The sequence below is a fragment of the Salmo salar genome, chromosome 18, assembly GCF_965601325.2.
Source record: "Salmo salar chromosome 18, fSalSal1, whole genome shotgun sequence".
Lineage (NCBI taxonomy): Eukaryota > Metazoa > Chordata > Actinopteri > Salmoniformes > Salmonidae > Salmo > Salmo salar.
Genome location: NC_138308.1, coordinates 24,319,252 through 24,336,406, shown reverse-complemented (window position 1 = coordinate 24,336,406; position 17,155 = coordinate 24,319,252). Strand labels below are relative to the sequence as shown.

At 41.9% G+C, this 17,155-nt stretch overlaps 2 protein-coding genes across 6 annotated transcripts in view; one reads left to right on the top strand and one right to left on the bottom strand.

The window, feature by feature from the left end:
* LOC106577150 (protein FAM13A) overlaps positions 1-10,619 on the top strand; it is a 74,427-nt gene extending 63,808 nt beyond the window's left edge. Inside the window, exons 12-20 of the mRNA XM_082964814.1 lie at positions 4,238-4,451; positions 4,591-4,732; positions 5,747-5,828; positions 6,051-6,259; positions 8,362-8,445; positions 8,560-8,667; positions 8,800-9,002; positions 9,130-9,231; positions 9,631-10,619. Coding sequence (XP_082820940.1) covers positions 4,238-4,451; positions 4,591-4,732; positions 5,747-5,828; positions 6,051-6,259; positions 8,362-8,445; positions 8,560-8,667; positions 8,800-9,002; positions 9,130-9,231; positions 9,631-9,754 — 1,268 coding nt within the window. The 3' untranslated portion in view covers positions 9,755-10,619. The remainder of the gene's footprint in view (positions 1-4,237; positions 4,452-4,590; positions 4,733-5,746; positions 5,829-6,050; positions 6,260-8,361; positions 8,446-8,559; positions 8,668-8,799; positions 9,003-9,129; positions 9,232-9,630) is intronic.
* The window catches only part of LOC106577069 (phytanoyl-CoA hydroxylase-interacting protein-like), a 22,003-nt gene continuing 14,100 nt past the window's right edge, over positions 9,253-17,155 (bottom strand). For all 5 annotated transcript variants that reach the window (XM_045700903.2, XM_014154794.3, XM_014154793.3 and 2 more), the window contains 4 exons: positions 16,372-16,568; positions 14,473-14,647; positions 14,216-14,333; positions 9,253-12,402 (listed from right to left, as the gene is read on the bottom strand). In XM_045700903.2, coding sequence (XP_045556859.2) covers positions 11,856-12,402; positions 14,216-14,333; positions 14,473-14,647; positions 16,372-16,568 — 1,037 coding nt within the window. In that variant the 3' untranslated portion in view covers positions 9,253-11,855. The remainder of the gene's footprint in view (positions 12,403-14,215; positions 14,334-14,472; positions 14,648-16,371; positions 16,569-17,155) is intronic.

Below are 17,155 nucleotides of genomic sequence, written 5' to 3'. Positions count from 1 at the left end.
GGATGATATCAGTCTTATGGTTAGTATCAGTCGTATGGATGATATCAGTCTCATGGATTGTATCAGTCTTATGGTTAGTATCAGTCTTATGGATGATATCAGTCTCATGGATAGTATCAGTCTTATGGTTAGTATCAATCTCATGGATAGTATCAGTCTTATGGTTAGTATCAGTCTTATGGTTAGTATCAGTCTTATGGATGATATCAGTCTTATGGATGATATCAGTCTCATGGATAGTATCAGTCTCATGGATAGTATCAGTCTCATGGATAGTATCAGTCTTATGGATAGTATCAGTCTCATGGATAGTATCAGTCTCATGGATGATATCAGTCTTATGGATGATATCAGTCTCATGGATAGTATCAGTCTTATGGTTAGTATCAGTCTCATGGATAGTATCAGTCTCATGGATGATATCAGTCTTATGGATAGTATCAGTCTCATGGATAGTATCAGTCTCATGGATAGTATCAGTCTTATGGATAGTATCAGTCTTATGGATGATATCAGTCTTATGGATGATATCAGTCTCATGGATAGTATCAGTCTCATGGATAGTATCAGTCTCATGGATAGTATCAGTCTCATGGATAGTATCAGTCTCATGGATAGTATCAGTCTCATGGATGATATCAGTCTTATGGATAGTATCAGTCTTATGGATAGTATCAGTCTCATGGATACTATCAGTCTTATGGATAGTATCAGTCTTATGGATAGTATCAGTCTCATGGATAGTATCAGTCTTATGGATAGTATCAGTCTCATGGATAGTATCAGTCTCATGGATGATATCAGTCTTATGGATGATATCAGTCTCATGGATAGTATCAGTCTCATGGATGATATCAGTCTTATGGTTAGTATCAGTTTCATGGATAGTATCAGTCTTATGGATAGTATCAGTCTCATGGATAGTATCAGTCTCATGGATGATATCAGTCTTATGGATGATATCAGTCTTATGGTTAGTATCAGTCGTATGGATGATATCAGTCTCATGGATTGTATCAGTCTTATGGTTAGTATCAGTCTTATGGATGATATCAGTCTCATGGATAGTATCAGTCTTATGGTTAGTATCAATCTCATGGATAGTATCAGTCTTATGGTTAGTATCAGTCTTATGGTTAGTATCAGTCTTATGGATGATATCAGTCTTATGGATGATATCAGTCTCATGGATAGTATCAGTCTCATGGATAGTATCAGTCTCATGGATAGTATCAGTCTTATGGATAGTATCAGTCTCATGGATGATATCAGTCTTATGGATAGTATCAGTCTCATGGATAGTATCAGTCTCATGGATAGTATCAGTCTTATGGATAGTATCAGTCTTATGGATGATATCAGTCTCATGGATGATATCAGTCTCATGGATAGTATCAGTCTCATGGATAGTATCAGTCTCATGGATGATATCAGTCTTATGGATGATATCAGTCTCATGGATAGTATCAGTCTCATGGATGATATCAGTCTTATGGTTAGTATCAGTTTCATGGATAGTATCAGTCTTATGGATAGTATCAGTCTCATGGATAGTATCAGTCTTATGGATAGTATCAGTCTCATGGATAGTATCAGTCTCATGGATAGTATCAGTCTTATGGATAGTATCAGTCTTATGGATAGTATCAGTCTCATGGATAGTATCAGTCTCATGGATGATATCAGTCTCATGGATAGTATCAGTCTCATGGATAGTATCAGTCTCATGGATAGTATCAGTCTCATGGATAGTATCAGTCTTATGGATGATATCAGTCTCATGGATAGTATCAGTCTCATGGATAGTATCAGTCTTATGGATAGTATCAGTCTTATCGATAGTATCAGTCTTATGGATAGTATCAGTCTCATGGATAGTATCAGTCTCATGGATAGTATCAGTCTCATGGATAGTATCAGTCTCATGGATAGTATCAGTCTCATGGATGATATCAGTCTCATGGATAGTATCAGTCTCATGGATAGTATCAGTCTCATGGATAGTATCAGTCTCATGGATAGTATCAGTCTTATGGATGATATCAGTCTCATGGATAGTATCAGTCTCATGGATAGTATCAGTCTTATGGATAGTATCAGTCTTATCGATAGTATCAGTCTTATGGATAGTATCAGTCTCATGGATAGTATCAGTCTCATGGATAGTATCAGTCTCATGGATAGTATCAGTCTCATGGATAGTATCAGTCTTATGGATGATATCAGTCTCATGGATAGTATCAGTCTCATGGATAGTATCAGTCTCATGGATAGTATCAGTCTCATGGATGATATCAGTCTTATGGTTAGTATCAGTCTCATGGATAGTATCAGTCTCATGGATAGTATCAGTCTCATGGATAGTATCAGTCTCATGGATAGTATCAGTCTCATGGATAGTATCAGTCTTATGGATAGTATCAGTCTCATGGATAGTATCAGTTTCATGGATGATATCAGTCTCATGGATGATATCAGTCTTATGGATGATATCAGTCTTATGGATGATATCAGTCTCATGGATAGTATCAGTCTCATGGATAGTATCAGTCTCATGGATAGTATCAGTCTCATGGATGATATCAGTCTTATGGTTAGTATCAGTCTCATGGATAGTATCAGTCTCATGGATGAGTATCAGTCTTATGGATAGTATCAGTCTCATGGATAGTATCAGTCTCATGGATAGTATCAGTCTTATGGATAGTATCAGTCTCATGGATAGTATCAGTCTCTTGGATGAGTATCAGTCTCATGGATGATATCAGTCTCATGGTTAGTATCAGTCTTATGGTTAGTATCAGTCTTATGGATGATATCAGTCTCATGGATAGTATCAGTCTCATGGATAGTATCAGTCTCATGGATAGTATCAGTCTCATGGATAGTATCAGTCTCATGGATAGTATCAGTCTTATGGATGATATCAGTCTTATGGTTAGTATCAGTCTTATGGTTAGTATCAGTCTTATGGATAGTATCAGTCTCATGGATGGTATCAGTCTTATGGTTGGTATCAGTCTCATGGTTAGTATCAGTCTCATGGATAGTATCAGTCTCATGGATAGTATCAGTCTCATGGATAGTATCAGTCTCATGGATAGTATCAGTCTTATGGATAGTATCAGTCTTATGGATAGTATCAGTCTTATGGTTAGTATCAGTCTTATGGATAGTATCAGTCTCATGGTTAGTATCAGTCTTATGGTTAGTATCAGTCTTATGGCAACACCTTCCTAATATTGAGTTGCAGCCCCCCTCTGCCATCAGAACAGCCTCAATTCATCAGGGCATTGACTCAACAAGGTGTCGAAAGCGTTACACAGGAATGCTGGCCCATGTTGACTCCAATGCTTCCCACAGTTGTGTCAAGTTGGCTGGATGTCCTTTGGGTGGTGGACTATTATTGATATACACAGAAAACTGTTGAGCGTGAAAAACCCAGCAGCGTTACAGTTCTTGACACGCTCAAACCGGGGCGCCCGGCACCTACTACCATACCCCGTTCAAAGGCACTTAAATCTTTTGTCTTGTAGAGACTTGTAGATTCTTCACCCTCTGAATGACACACATACACAATCCATGTCTCAATTGTCTTAAGAATCCTTCTTTAACCCGTCTCCTCCCCTTCATCTACACTAATTGATGTGGATTTAACAAGTGACATCAATAAGGAATCATATCTTTCACCTGGATTTACCTGGTCAGTCTATGTCATGGAAAGAGCAATTCCTAATGTTTTATACACTCAGTGTATAATATAATATATGCCATTTAGCAGACACTTTTATCCAATGTGACTTACAGTCATGTGTGTATACCCATTTTACATATGGGTATTCCCAGGAATCAAAACCACTACCCTTGTGTTGTGAACACCATGCTCTACCAACTGAGCTACAAAGGACCAAAGTGAAGGACTGAAGTGAAGTCAGTTGTTTTTGACATAGACTGAACCAGGTGAGTCCAGGTGAAAACTATGATACCTTATTGATGTCAATTGTTAAATCCACTTCAATCAGAGTAGATGAAGGGGAGGAGACAGGTTCAAGAAGGATTTTTAAGCCTTGAGACAATTTTGACATGGATTATGTATGTGTGCCATTCAGAGGGTGAATAGGACAGGTGCACAAGTACATGGCTAGCTTGTATATAATTTCAAACCTGTTAGTCTTCATTTAATTGATGTACTTTGACCACTGTTGTCTCTTTCCCTCCTCCCTCTCCTCTCTGTCAGAAGCTAGTCCGGTCCAGAGGCCCTCCCTGTCTCTCTCTGAGGGCAGTAGCAGTGAGTGTCTGATGACCCCTAGTCCCAGTCCTCTCCTCCAGCGCCTTGCGGTGGGTGACTGTCCCGTACCGTCCCCCCGCAGCCACAACCTCAGCTTGGGCCACCGCTTCAACACGGACCCTGAAACGGCCCCCTCCCCACCCTGCTTTCAACACATCAGGATGTATGAGACTGTGTCCAAGTGTTGTGTGTTTGTGTTCGCTTTTTGCGTTAGTGTGTGTGTGGTGGTGCTGGACGTGTTTGTACGGTATGTAATAGATAATCATGGGAACTTACCGTTGTAGCTCTCCCTTCCTCCTCAGGGCTCACTACACAGTGAGGACTGAACCAGCAGAGGGCGCTAACAAGGCCCCATCGGTCACGACGCTCAACAGACACATCCAGAACGTGAGGAAGAGGATCAGACGCTTCGAGGAGCACTTTGAGCAAGAGAGACAGTACAGGGTGAGACAGTGAAACCGTGAAACATTATTTACAGCCCCATTATAGCCCAGAGCCCAACCTTTTAGTTTCTGAATGAATCCATGGTTTGACTGATGATGGTTTTAGTGCAGACAGTCTCATAAAGACTGTATTGTGAGAGAATCAAAGCCACAGACAGTCATATCTCTACTCCCTCTATGCCAGGCCAGTTTAGACTGATTCAAATCTCACTCTCTTTCTGCCTCTCTTTCTGCCTCTCTGTCTGTCTCAGCTGTCTGGGGCTGAGAAGCAGACTTGACTTCAGTTTCCTTTTCTAAAGCGCAGTCAGCCCAATACCAGCTGCACAGAGCCTTTGGAAACTGAAATCCAGCATTTTTTGCGACAATGTTGTAGATTTTCAAAAAGTTCAGCTACAAAGGGGCAGCATTATGGGGAATTACTCTCCTTTTATGCATATTTCACCAAGAAATGTCATACACATCAAATCAAATATTATTCCTGATTAAAAAAACGTTATAAAAAATAAGCACATTGTTTGCGGAGACAGTGAACACAATTACACACATTTCTCTTCTGATGAAAACAATGTGTTATATTCTGTGAACACTTAACATTTCTTTTTCCCCCACTGATGACGTTTAAAGTTTTGCGAAAGGTGTTCTAAGATATGCAAATCAGGTACTAAGGCAAGACAATGATCAGAAGTTCTGTAAATGTATTCAAGCATTTGATTATTGCTGTTCTGCTATAGATGCGTTTCAACACAGATCCAAAAATTGCTTGTACGCAAATGAGAAAAACTGTAGACCGATTCAAGGACAAGACTTCACCTACTGGATGTTTACAACCATTACACTTCTGTCTTTTCCAGGGCTGTACTTCTTCATCCAGTCTAGCGCATATATTTAGTGTGGCTCCACCTAGTGTTTATGGACTGATAATAACGATAGGATATAGTTTGCCAGATACAGTATGATGAACATACTTTTTTCTCTGTGTAATATTCATGAGGTGTGTGTTGTTTTTCTGTGACAGCCAGCACACAATGATAGGACTGCCCATCCTGAGCTGTCCAGACTGATGCGGGACCTCGCCAAGTCTCGAAAGCAGCTCAAAGGTGAGTCCTTGACGAGGTGCAATCAGATGTGTTTAGAAACCCCTGTGTTAATAGAGGCTGAATGTAACACCAAGACACACCACCTGGTGGCTGTAGAATGTTGTTTATATTTGTTATTTATGCCATTTTTATGTTTTTTTCTTTGTGGAGGAAGGACATGTATTCTGAATCTATATTGCTATTTGTATGGCTGTTCTATATCATAAAATGGAACCATTGTAGAGCTGAAGCTGAAACAGTGTGCAGAGGGGCTCAGAGAGCAGCAGAAAGGGGGAAACACAGGGACATGCAGGTCCACAAGTGAACCCAAGGGGGCGATGGAACACTACCACAACAGTAACAACAAACCCTCACTGGAGGAGACCGTTGATAGCCTGATGAAGAGACTGATGGAGAAACGAGAGGAGGAGGGACTGCCAGATAACATCAAGGTAAAACCCCACATAGTGGTAATGCGATGGAAATGTACGTATAGGCTGTGAAAGGACCTATTCTCTTACCAAGATTAGGCTACTCTTGATTAGCTCAAATCAAATCAAACGTTATTGGTCACATACACATGGTTAGCAGATGTTATTGTGAGTGTAACAAAATGCTTGTGCTTCTAGTTCCGACAGTGTAGCAATATCTAAGTAATCTGAGAACTGCCCAATATCTAAGAACTGCCCAATACACACAAATCTAAGTAAAGGAATGGAATAAGAATATACAAATATGGATGAGCAATGACCGAGCAGGATAGGCAAGATGCAATAGATAGTATAGAATACAGTATATACATATGAGATGAGTAATGCAAGATATGTAAACATTATTAAAGTAACTAGTGTTCCATTTATTAAAGTGGCCAGTGATTTGAGTCTGTATGTTGGCAGCAGCCTCTCAATGTTAGTGATGGCTGTTTAACTGTCTGATGGCCTTGAGCTAGAAGCTGTTTTTCAGTCTCTCGGTCCCAGCTTTGATGCACCTGTACTGACCTTGCCTTCTGGATGGTAGCTGGGTGAACAGGCAGTGGCTCGGGTGGTTGTTGTCCTTGATGATCTTTTTGGTCTTCCTGTGCTGTAGGTGTCCTGGAGGGCAGGTAGTTTGCCCCCAGTGATGTGTTGTGCAGACAGCACCACCTTCTGGAGAGCCCTGCGGTTGTGGGTGGTGCATTTGCCGTACCAGGCGGTGATACAGCTTGACAGGATGCTCTCAATTGTGCATCTGTAAAAGTTTGTGAAGGTTTTAGGTGACAAGCCACATTTCTTCAGCCTCCTGAGGTTGAAGAGGCGCTGTTGCGTGTTTAGTTTGTCTGGAAGCAAGACGTGTAGTTCGTAATTGTCTGTAGACCCTGCCACATACATCTCGTGTCTGAGCCGTTGCGACTCCACTTTGTCTCTGTACTGACGTTTTGCCTGTTTGATTGCCTTGCAGAGGGAATAACTACACTGTTTGTATTCGGCCATATTCCCAGTCACCTTGCCATGGTTAAATGCAGTGGTTCGCGCTTTCAGTTTTGCGCGAATGCCGCCATCTAGCCACAGTTTCTGGTTAGGGTAGGTTTTAAAAGTCACAGTGGGTACAACATCTCCTATGCACTTCCTTATAAACTCACTCACCGAATCAGCGTATATAAGTCGATATTATTCTCTGAGGCTACCCGGAACATGTCCCAGTCCGCGTAATCAAAACAATCTTGAAGCGTGGATTCCGATTGCTCAGACCAGCGTTGAATAGTCCTTATCACGGGTACGTCCTGTTTGAGTTTCTGCCTATAGGAAGGGAGGAGCAAAATGGAGTCGTGGTCATATTTGCCGAAAGGGGAGGGCTTTGTATGCATAGCAGAAGTTAGAGTAGCAGTGATCCAGTGTTTTGCCAGCGCGAGTGCTACAATCAATATGCTGATAAAATGTAGGTAGCCTCGTTCTCAAATTTGCTTTGTTAAAATCCCCAGCTACAATAAATGCAGCCTCAGGATATATGGTTTCCAGTTTGCATAAAGTCCAGTGAAGTTCCTTGAGGGCTGTCGTGGTATCGGTTTGAGGGATGATATACACAGCTGTGACAATAACTGACGAGAATTATTTTGGGAGATAATACGGTCGGCATTTGATTGTGAGGAATTCTAAGTCAGGTGAACAGAAGGAATTGATTTCCTGTATGGTGTTATGATCACACCATGAGTCGTTAGGCATGAAACATATACCCCCGCCCTTCTTCTTCCCGGAGAGATGTTTATTTCTGTCGGCGCGACGCAAAAAGAATCCCGGTGGCTGTACCGACTCCGACAGCATGTCCCAAGAGAGCCATGTTTCCGTGAAACAGAGTATGTTACAATCCCTGATGTCTCTCTGGAAAGCAACCTTTGCCTTAATTTCGTCTACCTTGTTATCTCGAGACTGGACATTAGCTAGTAATATACTTGGAAGCTGTGGGTGGTGTGCATGCCACCTACCGGAGGGTGTTATTCTGTCAGTGTAATTGTGGTGTTGTGTATTAGTTTGGTTCTGGCCTGGTGTCTGACTGTATTACCACTGGTGTGTTCTTGCAGGAGATGACTCCAGCTCAGATGGCTGTGGAGAAGGTCTCCCTGCAGAAGTGTCTGCTCTACTTTGAGAGCCTGTATGGGCGACCGGTAAGACTGCCTAGTGTTCCTTGTAAATGTCCTATTTTGTGTAGCTTCTCAATGACAATTGCATATTGTTTAGATTTTTTTTTTCTTCTCCCATATATATGTGTGTGTTTTCAGAGCACCAGACAGGAGAAGACTCTGATGAAGCCTTTCTATGATCGCTACCGCCAGGTCAAACAGCAGCTCCTGTGTTCACCCACCACCATCCCTGTCATCACCACCATAGTGAGTCTCTCTCTCTCTCTCACACACACACACACACACACACACACACACACACACACACACACACACACACACACACACACACACACACACACACACACCTCTCAGCCTCTGTGCTCTGTTTCCCTACAGGAGGAAGAGGAGGGTTCTGATGAAGAGTGTGTGAAGGACAGCACCTGGCTACCTCATACAGCGCTGCGTTGTGTGTCTTCAGATGAGTCACTGCGTCTGCCGCATAGTGAAGTGGCCAATATGCCCCTGGTGTCACCTCTGGAGGAGATCAAAGGTCTACAGCCGCCCAGTGTCACCACGGCAACACTGCACGAGGCATCAAGGTATGCTCTCCCAGGTGTAACTTCTCTCGCCAGTGCATAGGGGTTGATTTGGGTTTGGGCAAGTGAAGTGTTGAGGCCATGCTGTATGTATTCAGTCCTGTCCCTGACCATTTCTACTGTACTGTAGGTCAGAGTTACTGGAGCAGCTGAGGGTGACGCGAGCTGAGAAGAAGAGACTCCGTTCAGCTCTCCGAGTCTTTGAGGACCACTTCTACACACAGACCGGCCGGTAAGACTCGTTACACTTCACTGTTTGCTTTTCCTTTAATTTTCTTTTAATAAACTGGAACATTTGGTTTTCATAGTTCAACAATGCCTTGTGAAAAAGAAAAGAAAACATCCACCAGAAGAATTCAGAAGAATCACAACAGCGTGATGCACATTTACTGACGTTAATACGACACAAAGAAGTACTTGGGAGAGAGACAGAGAGATAGAGACAACTGCTCTGAACTATACACATATTTTGTACATGTAGCGGTTTTTGAAAGTAAAATAAAATGTTCTGATTACAATACTTACTGTACAAAGTTATCTGAATAAGGCAACACAGGGACTATACCAGTAATGAAAGCTGCAGCTTGTCTGAAATGTTAAGTTAGTATTTTTCTCTTCCTCGTCTTTAAAGGGCTGCCCAGAAAGAGGACCGTGGGCCCATGGCAGAGGAGTACTGCGAGTACAAGAACTTAAAAGCTAAACTCCGTTTGCTGGAAGTCCTGCTCAGTAAACGGGATACTCCGAAGACAGTTTGAGCCTCCTTCACAGTGGGACTTTTATTTTGAAACAGTTTTTTTTGCTCACTTTATTGGATACATTTTTTTCCAGAACAAATTTCAAAGTGAGATACCGGTACTTCTGGTCATGTTTCATGCGATGCTTACATGGTGATGCACTTTAAATGACTTTGATGTTGACTGACTCTCACTTTGGTTAAGAGTGATGGCAAGATGATGCAAGAATTGCTGGGCCACATCCAGCTATTTCTAGTCCCTTAACAAGTCCTTTGTTATTCATGACAAATTATACTTTTTTTATGCAACTGATGTAATTATAATATTTTCTGCAACTGATGTAGCGAGTGTAACACTTTCATTTTAAGGAAAAAAGAGAACAAATATGTATCACAGTTGAAGTTAGATACATGTTATTTTATGCTATTCTAAGCTATTTTATGGCACTTTATTGTTACTTCCATTTTGTTCTTGCCAAACTAATGTCGATATAACAGGTACGTAACGTGGTCTACTACGTTAAAATGCTGCGCTTTGAAAAGTGCAATCTTGGCAAAGGGGATATGTCATCCGAATACACAATCCGACAATCCTGTAGAATGTTTGTGCATGTCAATCAGTTTTTAGTCCCACATTGTACTATGATATGTAATAGTTCATAGTTGATATGATGAATTGTGGCAATTCAAGTTATACATTACCTTGGAAAAAAAATTACTTGTGAATGTTGGCATAGTGCAAGTTACTCAAATCTGTGTTGTTTTCTCCTTTTTGTGTTTTTCATCCAAAAATTCAATTCTTTACTAGGATCAGAGCTCTTGACATTGTGCACTTCTGGTTTATATGTGTATATATATCAGTAAAAAATAAATATTTTTTCACATTACTTTACTAAACACAGTTTATGGTTTCCTTATAACTAGAATAAATCAAACATAACATTGCAGAAGGGTAGCTATGGTAGAGTGAGACGTCACCGCCACATAACATTGCAGAAGGGTAGCTATGGTAGATGAACTGACAGAGTCAGTTTTCAAAGTCATGCTGTACATACTGCATCATGCTCTTAATGGTTAGCAAGTAGTTCAACTTGATCTCCGAGTTAATATGCTTTTAGTGGCTGTTGCATTAGTATTGTTATTCTACAGCAAGTTATGTCCTTTTGTGTTACCTTTGGCATAAAGATGATGACACTACAGCCCTAAATTAGTACCAGTCTCTGCTGATAGAGGGAGGGAGTAACTTAGATCTGTCGGATCTGAACCATTCTAACGCCTTCCAGGAGAGATGGGAAAACAGGAACACAACCATCTGTCTACCTGGACTGAAGTGAACAACAGAACATTTGAAGAAGTCAACGGGAGGAAACGTTTGAAAAACAACCGTAGAGAAAATCAATGAGAAAAGCGGTGTGAATACATGCACGGAACAATGTTTGGTTAGAACATTTAAAGGGATCAGTCAGTGTTGGCTAGCGGTTTGGATGATGCTGACCAAGGCTTGTTAGGATCAGTCAGTGTTGGCTAGCGGTTTGGATGATGCTGACCAAGGCTTGTTAGGATCAGTCAGTGTTGGCTAGCGGTTTGGATGATGCTGACCAAGGCTTGTTAGGATCAGTCAGTGTTGGCTAGCGGTTTGGATGATGCTGACCAAGGCTTGTTAGGATCAGTCAGTGTTGGCTAGCGGTTTGGATGATGCTGACCAAGGCTTGTTAGGATCCCACACTTCAGCTGTAGATCTTTCAGTTGGGGCTCCTCCCTCTTTTGCATGGTTTCTCTTCTGATGGGGACGGCAGGAGGGATGAATAGAATGCCACACTTTTGGGAGGGTGGTTCCTATGAGGTTGAATAGGAAAATGGATGATGTGTGTGTGTGTGTGTGTGTGTGTGTGTGTGTGTGTGTGTGTGTGTGTGTGTGTGTGTGTGTGTGTGTGTGTGTGTGTGTGTGTGGGGACTGGGAATTCTAGCACCCTACCCTGTTGTTAAATTTCTTTCACAGTCTGGGTCCCTCTCCTGCAATGTTCTTCTTTTGGGAGGGTGGTCCTTTGTGGATATAGAGGTGGGTAAAGGTTGGGGTTGCGTGTGTGTACGTCTGTGTAGCACAGGTGCAGTTCAGTCTCCCACTAGCGTCCCACGCTGATGTTGCAGGTCTTGCAGCTGGGGTCCTTCTTGGCGTTGACGGTAGACAGGCTCATGAGCTGGTGCCCGCTGATCTCTGCCACCGTGCCCAGCGCCAGGTCCACAGGCTCTGTGTAGATCACCTCCAGGATCACATCCTGGGCGTGCCGGAAAACCAGCGCCCCGTCGCCCGCCTCCTCGTCCACCGTGCAAGTCAGGAAGTGGTTGTTGGTGATGTCGAGTGCTTGCAGCCTTGCCTTACAGAAGTCATCGCCGGGCGAGCCCTGTGGGGCCAGCACTAGGATGACGTAGTGGTAGGCCGTGTACATGCAGTAGAAGTCCCCGAAGTAGAGGTTAGTCTTGGGGTTGAACAGGGTCTCAGCCTGGATCTCAAAGCGTGTGCGGCCGTAGGGGGAGTCCTGGGGGGGCTTGCCTGTGTTGAACTCTGTGTTGCAGCTGAAGTAGAGGCCCTTCAGCTTCCCGCTGATAGGTGAGCCATGACTTCCACTGTTGTCCTTCACAGCTGGCAGCATGTGGTTCCCATGCACCTCCCTGGAGAGGAGACATGGATAACTGTCTGAGTAATCACTATACTATAGGTTATTACAATAAATGTATCATCGATACAAACAGGGATTTGGGTAGCAACTGAATCTTATTGAAAGCTTGTTAATGTGTCTCTTGACAACGCGAACAACCTATTCAGAAAGGATGCATTTCGGAAATAATGAGTAAAAAGACTGATCTAATCAATTTCATCTAGTTCATCTACTAGAAAAATGAATTGCTCCTCAGTTTTCTCACTGGCAAACAGACCTTTCTTTGGCCCTAGTCAGAACTCAGACAAAAAAAACCTGACAGATATCTTGCCGAAATACAATCTCTCTGGATGCCATCAAACGAATAGCAGAAACCTGAAAGCACCTTGTGAGGTTTAAATTGGCAGTCAGATATCCTATGATGCAAATCTGAGCTCCAAAGGCTTCAATTATTGGCGTAATTACATTGGTAACACTTTAAAGGTTGCCATTATAACCATAATTGTCTCTTTGTCATGGTAACTATCTAATTATTAAGGTCCCATCCGGGTCATCATAGGAAAGGCCTTATTTTACTGTCCTTGGGTGTATTCTCCATGAGATGAAGCCGTTTCTGTATAGTTTTCACCATGCTACACCACAGAGAAATGAAAATAAGAGAAGATAAAACTAAAGAACAGAAAGTGCTCTTATCCACCAAGAAGAAAAAATACATAATCGCTTAACACATCAGCAAACAACTAAAAATACACCAGACTTCTCTCCTCTCTGTCTCTCTCCTCTCTCTCACTCTGTTCCTCTCCCTTTCCCCCTTTTCCATCTTGCTTTCCAGTCAGGTGCTTGCTACACACTCGGCTTCCTCTTTCATCAGAATATACTTTAAAAGGCTTTGTATTCCAGCAATTAAAGCTGCTACGTTTTAAGACTTTGGTCCAACGCATGCAGTCATTGGGGAGGTAATTTGTTCCAGCAAACATATGCGCAAATGGGAACCAAATTATTATTATTTTTTTCAATTTTTATTTATTTCACCTTTATTTAACCAGGTAGGCTAGTTGAGAACAAGTTCTCATTTACAACTGCGACCTGGCCAAGATAAAGCGTAGCAATTCGACACACAACAACACAGAGTTACACAGAGAATAAACAAAACATACAGTCAATAATACAGTAGAACAAAATAAAACAAAAAGTCTATATACAGTGAGTGCAAATGAGGTAAGTTAAGGCAATAAATAGGCCATGGTGGCGAAGTAATTACAATATAGCAATTAAACACGGGTTAGCAAGCAAGCAGTTATTCTACCTAGCTTGTGCAAGCTGCTGTTATATAAAATAGTAATTCAGAGGTTTCCTGACCATGGTACACTTCTAGTTCCGAATGCAGAAAATCCTATAAGTAAACAAATATCCGGAACGGCTGTTTTACCCAAATATAATCTGCCAACCCAGATACTTTACTTTTTGTATGATGCAATGTAAGCATAGTTTTTTTTATGGATTTGGAGGCAGTTTTTTGCAATAATATCTTTCTGTTGAGCTTAGATTAACTCTCCGAATACAGAACTAGACCTACACATGCACAGCCTATACTATCTGAGTATATATTAAAAAAAGCATTAAGCCATACCATCTGGACCACTGGCTTTGAGCTTTGAGAAAAGCCTATGACAATTTCAGTTACAATGGAAGGAGGTACAGCAAAGGGTCATGTATCTCTACATTACGTGAGTTCCCCGTATTATACCATTTTTACATACTGTATCATAAGATCACAATAAAACTGTGCTGGCTGTTAGGGCTGTTGTGCAGACGTTTGTACGTACCTGGCCTGGTCAAAGTACTCTTTGTTTTGATTCCTGTAGAACACAGAGAAGCGCAGCATCCTGCCTGCGATGACCTCAGCCTTCTCCAGCAGCTGGGTTAGATGCACCGTGGAATAATCTGGAAACAGGGGTTAGGATTAGCCATTAATGAGAGAATACAGCATGTAGGCCTATATCAAATAAAGACAGAAGGTTTTAGGGATAGGTCAAAAAATAAATGCTTTGTTTCCCTGTCCCTCTTCTGCCCCCTGCCTTACCGGCGGTGGTGAAGTCGATGATCTCGCTCCACTCTGACACGGCGTAGTCTCCGTCACTCTGTTTGGAGGCAGTCTGGACGGCCACGGTGTACTCCGTACGCGGGCTGAGGAACCAGTGACCCCTCACCGTCATGGGCAGAGGCACTGCCTTCGCCACCAGCTTGGTGGGAACATCCTGGACAGGGACACCGGCAGACAGAGCTTCAACTCAACATACACAAAGTTTACAACTCTACATACAAAACAAACTCTGAATAAACACATTATTCACCGTTCAGCTGCAAAAGCAACATATCAGTAGTGGCCTCCTCCTTTTAATGCCACGCACAAATCAGCATAAATACACTGCTTAGTGTTAAAGGCCCAGTGCAGTCAAAAACGTGAATTTCCTATGTATTATATACATTTCCACACTATTAGGTTGGAATAATACTGTGAAAATTATGGTATTGCCCTTTTACTGTAAAAGCCGTTTGAAAAGACCACCTGAAATGTCTGCCTGTTTTGGTGGGATAAAGTTTTGGCCTGCCTGGTGACATCACCAGGTGGTAAATTAGTTAATAGACCTATAAGAAAGAGTTCCAAACCACTCTGCCAATAACAGCTAGTTTTCCCCTCCTCAGTCAGACCACGCCCAGACAGTCCCAGAACAATTCTTGCTTGAGAAATTGCTCTTTGCTATGAAGCTATTTTTGTAAATTTTTTACAATTTTAATTTAAAATAATCACAATAAGGTACTTCATTGTTACCCAGAAATTATTTGATATTGAGAAAAAAATGGCTGAATTTGACCTTTAAGCTGCATGAACGACATGTATAGACTCCTTCCCCCATCTCCTCAATATTGATTTAATGTATGCCATGGAGCCTAGTACTTCCTGTCTCTATGCATTAGCAGGACATAGATTGGGCCCGCCCTGCAATATTACACCAGCCCTGTGTAGCGACAACAGCAGTACATTAATGCACAACATTGGCCCAGCGTGCTGTAATGAAAGTAAATGCATTCTATCTATGTATATTCACACAGAGAATGGGAAGAAAACCACTTCTTTTGGGGGGGGGGGGCTTTTATGTTCACTCCCCACAGAATGTGAATGGGAAACTGATGAAATAGATCTGTAAAAATGTTACATTAGATGCATTAGATTAAAGGCTGAAACAGCACCCATATTTGTGCAATGACTCTCTGCTTGCGCTGTGTGATATCATTCATGCTCAGGGCTTAATCTGTTTGAATACAAAAGGTTCCCTCGTGTTAGAGTGTGGGAGTGTCAGTTCTGCTTCTGAGCTCTGGTAAAAGGTTACCTATCCTTTGTTTACATTTCAATTTGAGTAATTTAGCAGATGCTCTTATCCAGAGCGACTTCGTTAGTGCATTCATCTTAAAATAGCAAGGTGGGACAACCACATATCACCGTAAGTACACTTTCCCTCTTTAAAGGAGCTATCAGCAAAGTCAGAGATAGTAAGCTGGAAAAAAGTCAGGTGCGAGTGTTAGTTAAGCCAAAAAATTGTGTGGGGGGGGGGGGGGGGGGGGGTTGAATTATTTAAGATACTCTCCGTTTATATACTCATTATGCCTGTTACACTACTTCTCTGGGGTATAAAGGTTACGATGTGGGTACATACTGGTTGGTGTTATAGCTCAAACTAAACAACTGGCCTCATGTAGAAATTATTTTATAGACAACTTCTGGCTCTAGGGAGTTTTTTCTAGCCTCTGTGCTTCTGCATTGCTTGCTCTTTGGGGGTTTAGGCTGGGTATCTTAATAACTTTGTGCCAACTGCTGATGTGAAAAAGGCTTTATAAAATACATTCGATTGATTGTATTATAAACTGTGAATTATTCCTTTGAAATAGCCTAGTTGTTGTTGTGTGCGTGTTAATAGTTTACCTTGTGTTTGAACTTGTTGGAGTTCTTGTTCTCTTTCTTGTTGAGGTCGATGAAGTAGTGAGTGATGCGCTCCTTGACCCGGGGCTCCATGTCCCAGCAAATCTTGAAGGAGTCACATGTGATGTTGCTGATCTTGATGTTCTGAGGGACAGGAAGCTCCTCCATCTCTACGATGCTGCTGTCCTGTGATTTATTGCCTGTAGCACAGGGACAAAGGGATTGGTTGGGCTGTAATGCTTAAGGAGATGAGAAATGCATCTATAATATTTTACAATTTAGAGAACTACTGGCATTTTTTTTTTTTTTTGAGACACCTAATACATAAGATAGGGCCCTACAGTCCCCTACAGGGAGCACTTCCACCACTTAGCTGCCTCTGTGCTCTGTGGAGCGTTTACTAAAGAGCGGGAGCTCCACCGTGTATCTGTTGTCATGGCAACGCTGCAATCCCCTCAGATTACAAGCACATACGGTATTAAATATTTCAAACGCTGATGATTATAGTGACTCAACCCAACACAGATGGATCTCTTAATAAAGCCTCGCTTTTTTCTTTCATGGAGGACATTTTTCTTTTGTCACACACAAAGAAAATGAAAGTAGATAGAAGATTGCTCTGATAAGTCAGACCATGTTCCTCGGTATCTAGTCCAGCACTGCCTATTTTTAACAGGTGTGTGTAGCAAGGACAAATTCACTATTTCCTCACTAAAAGCATGTTTAGACACCTTTTGGGGCTACAAAATGTCTAAGTGTTCATGAAAATGTCATGACACACACACAA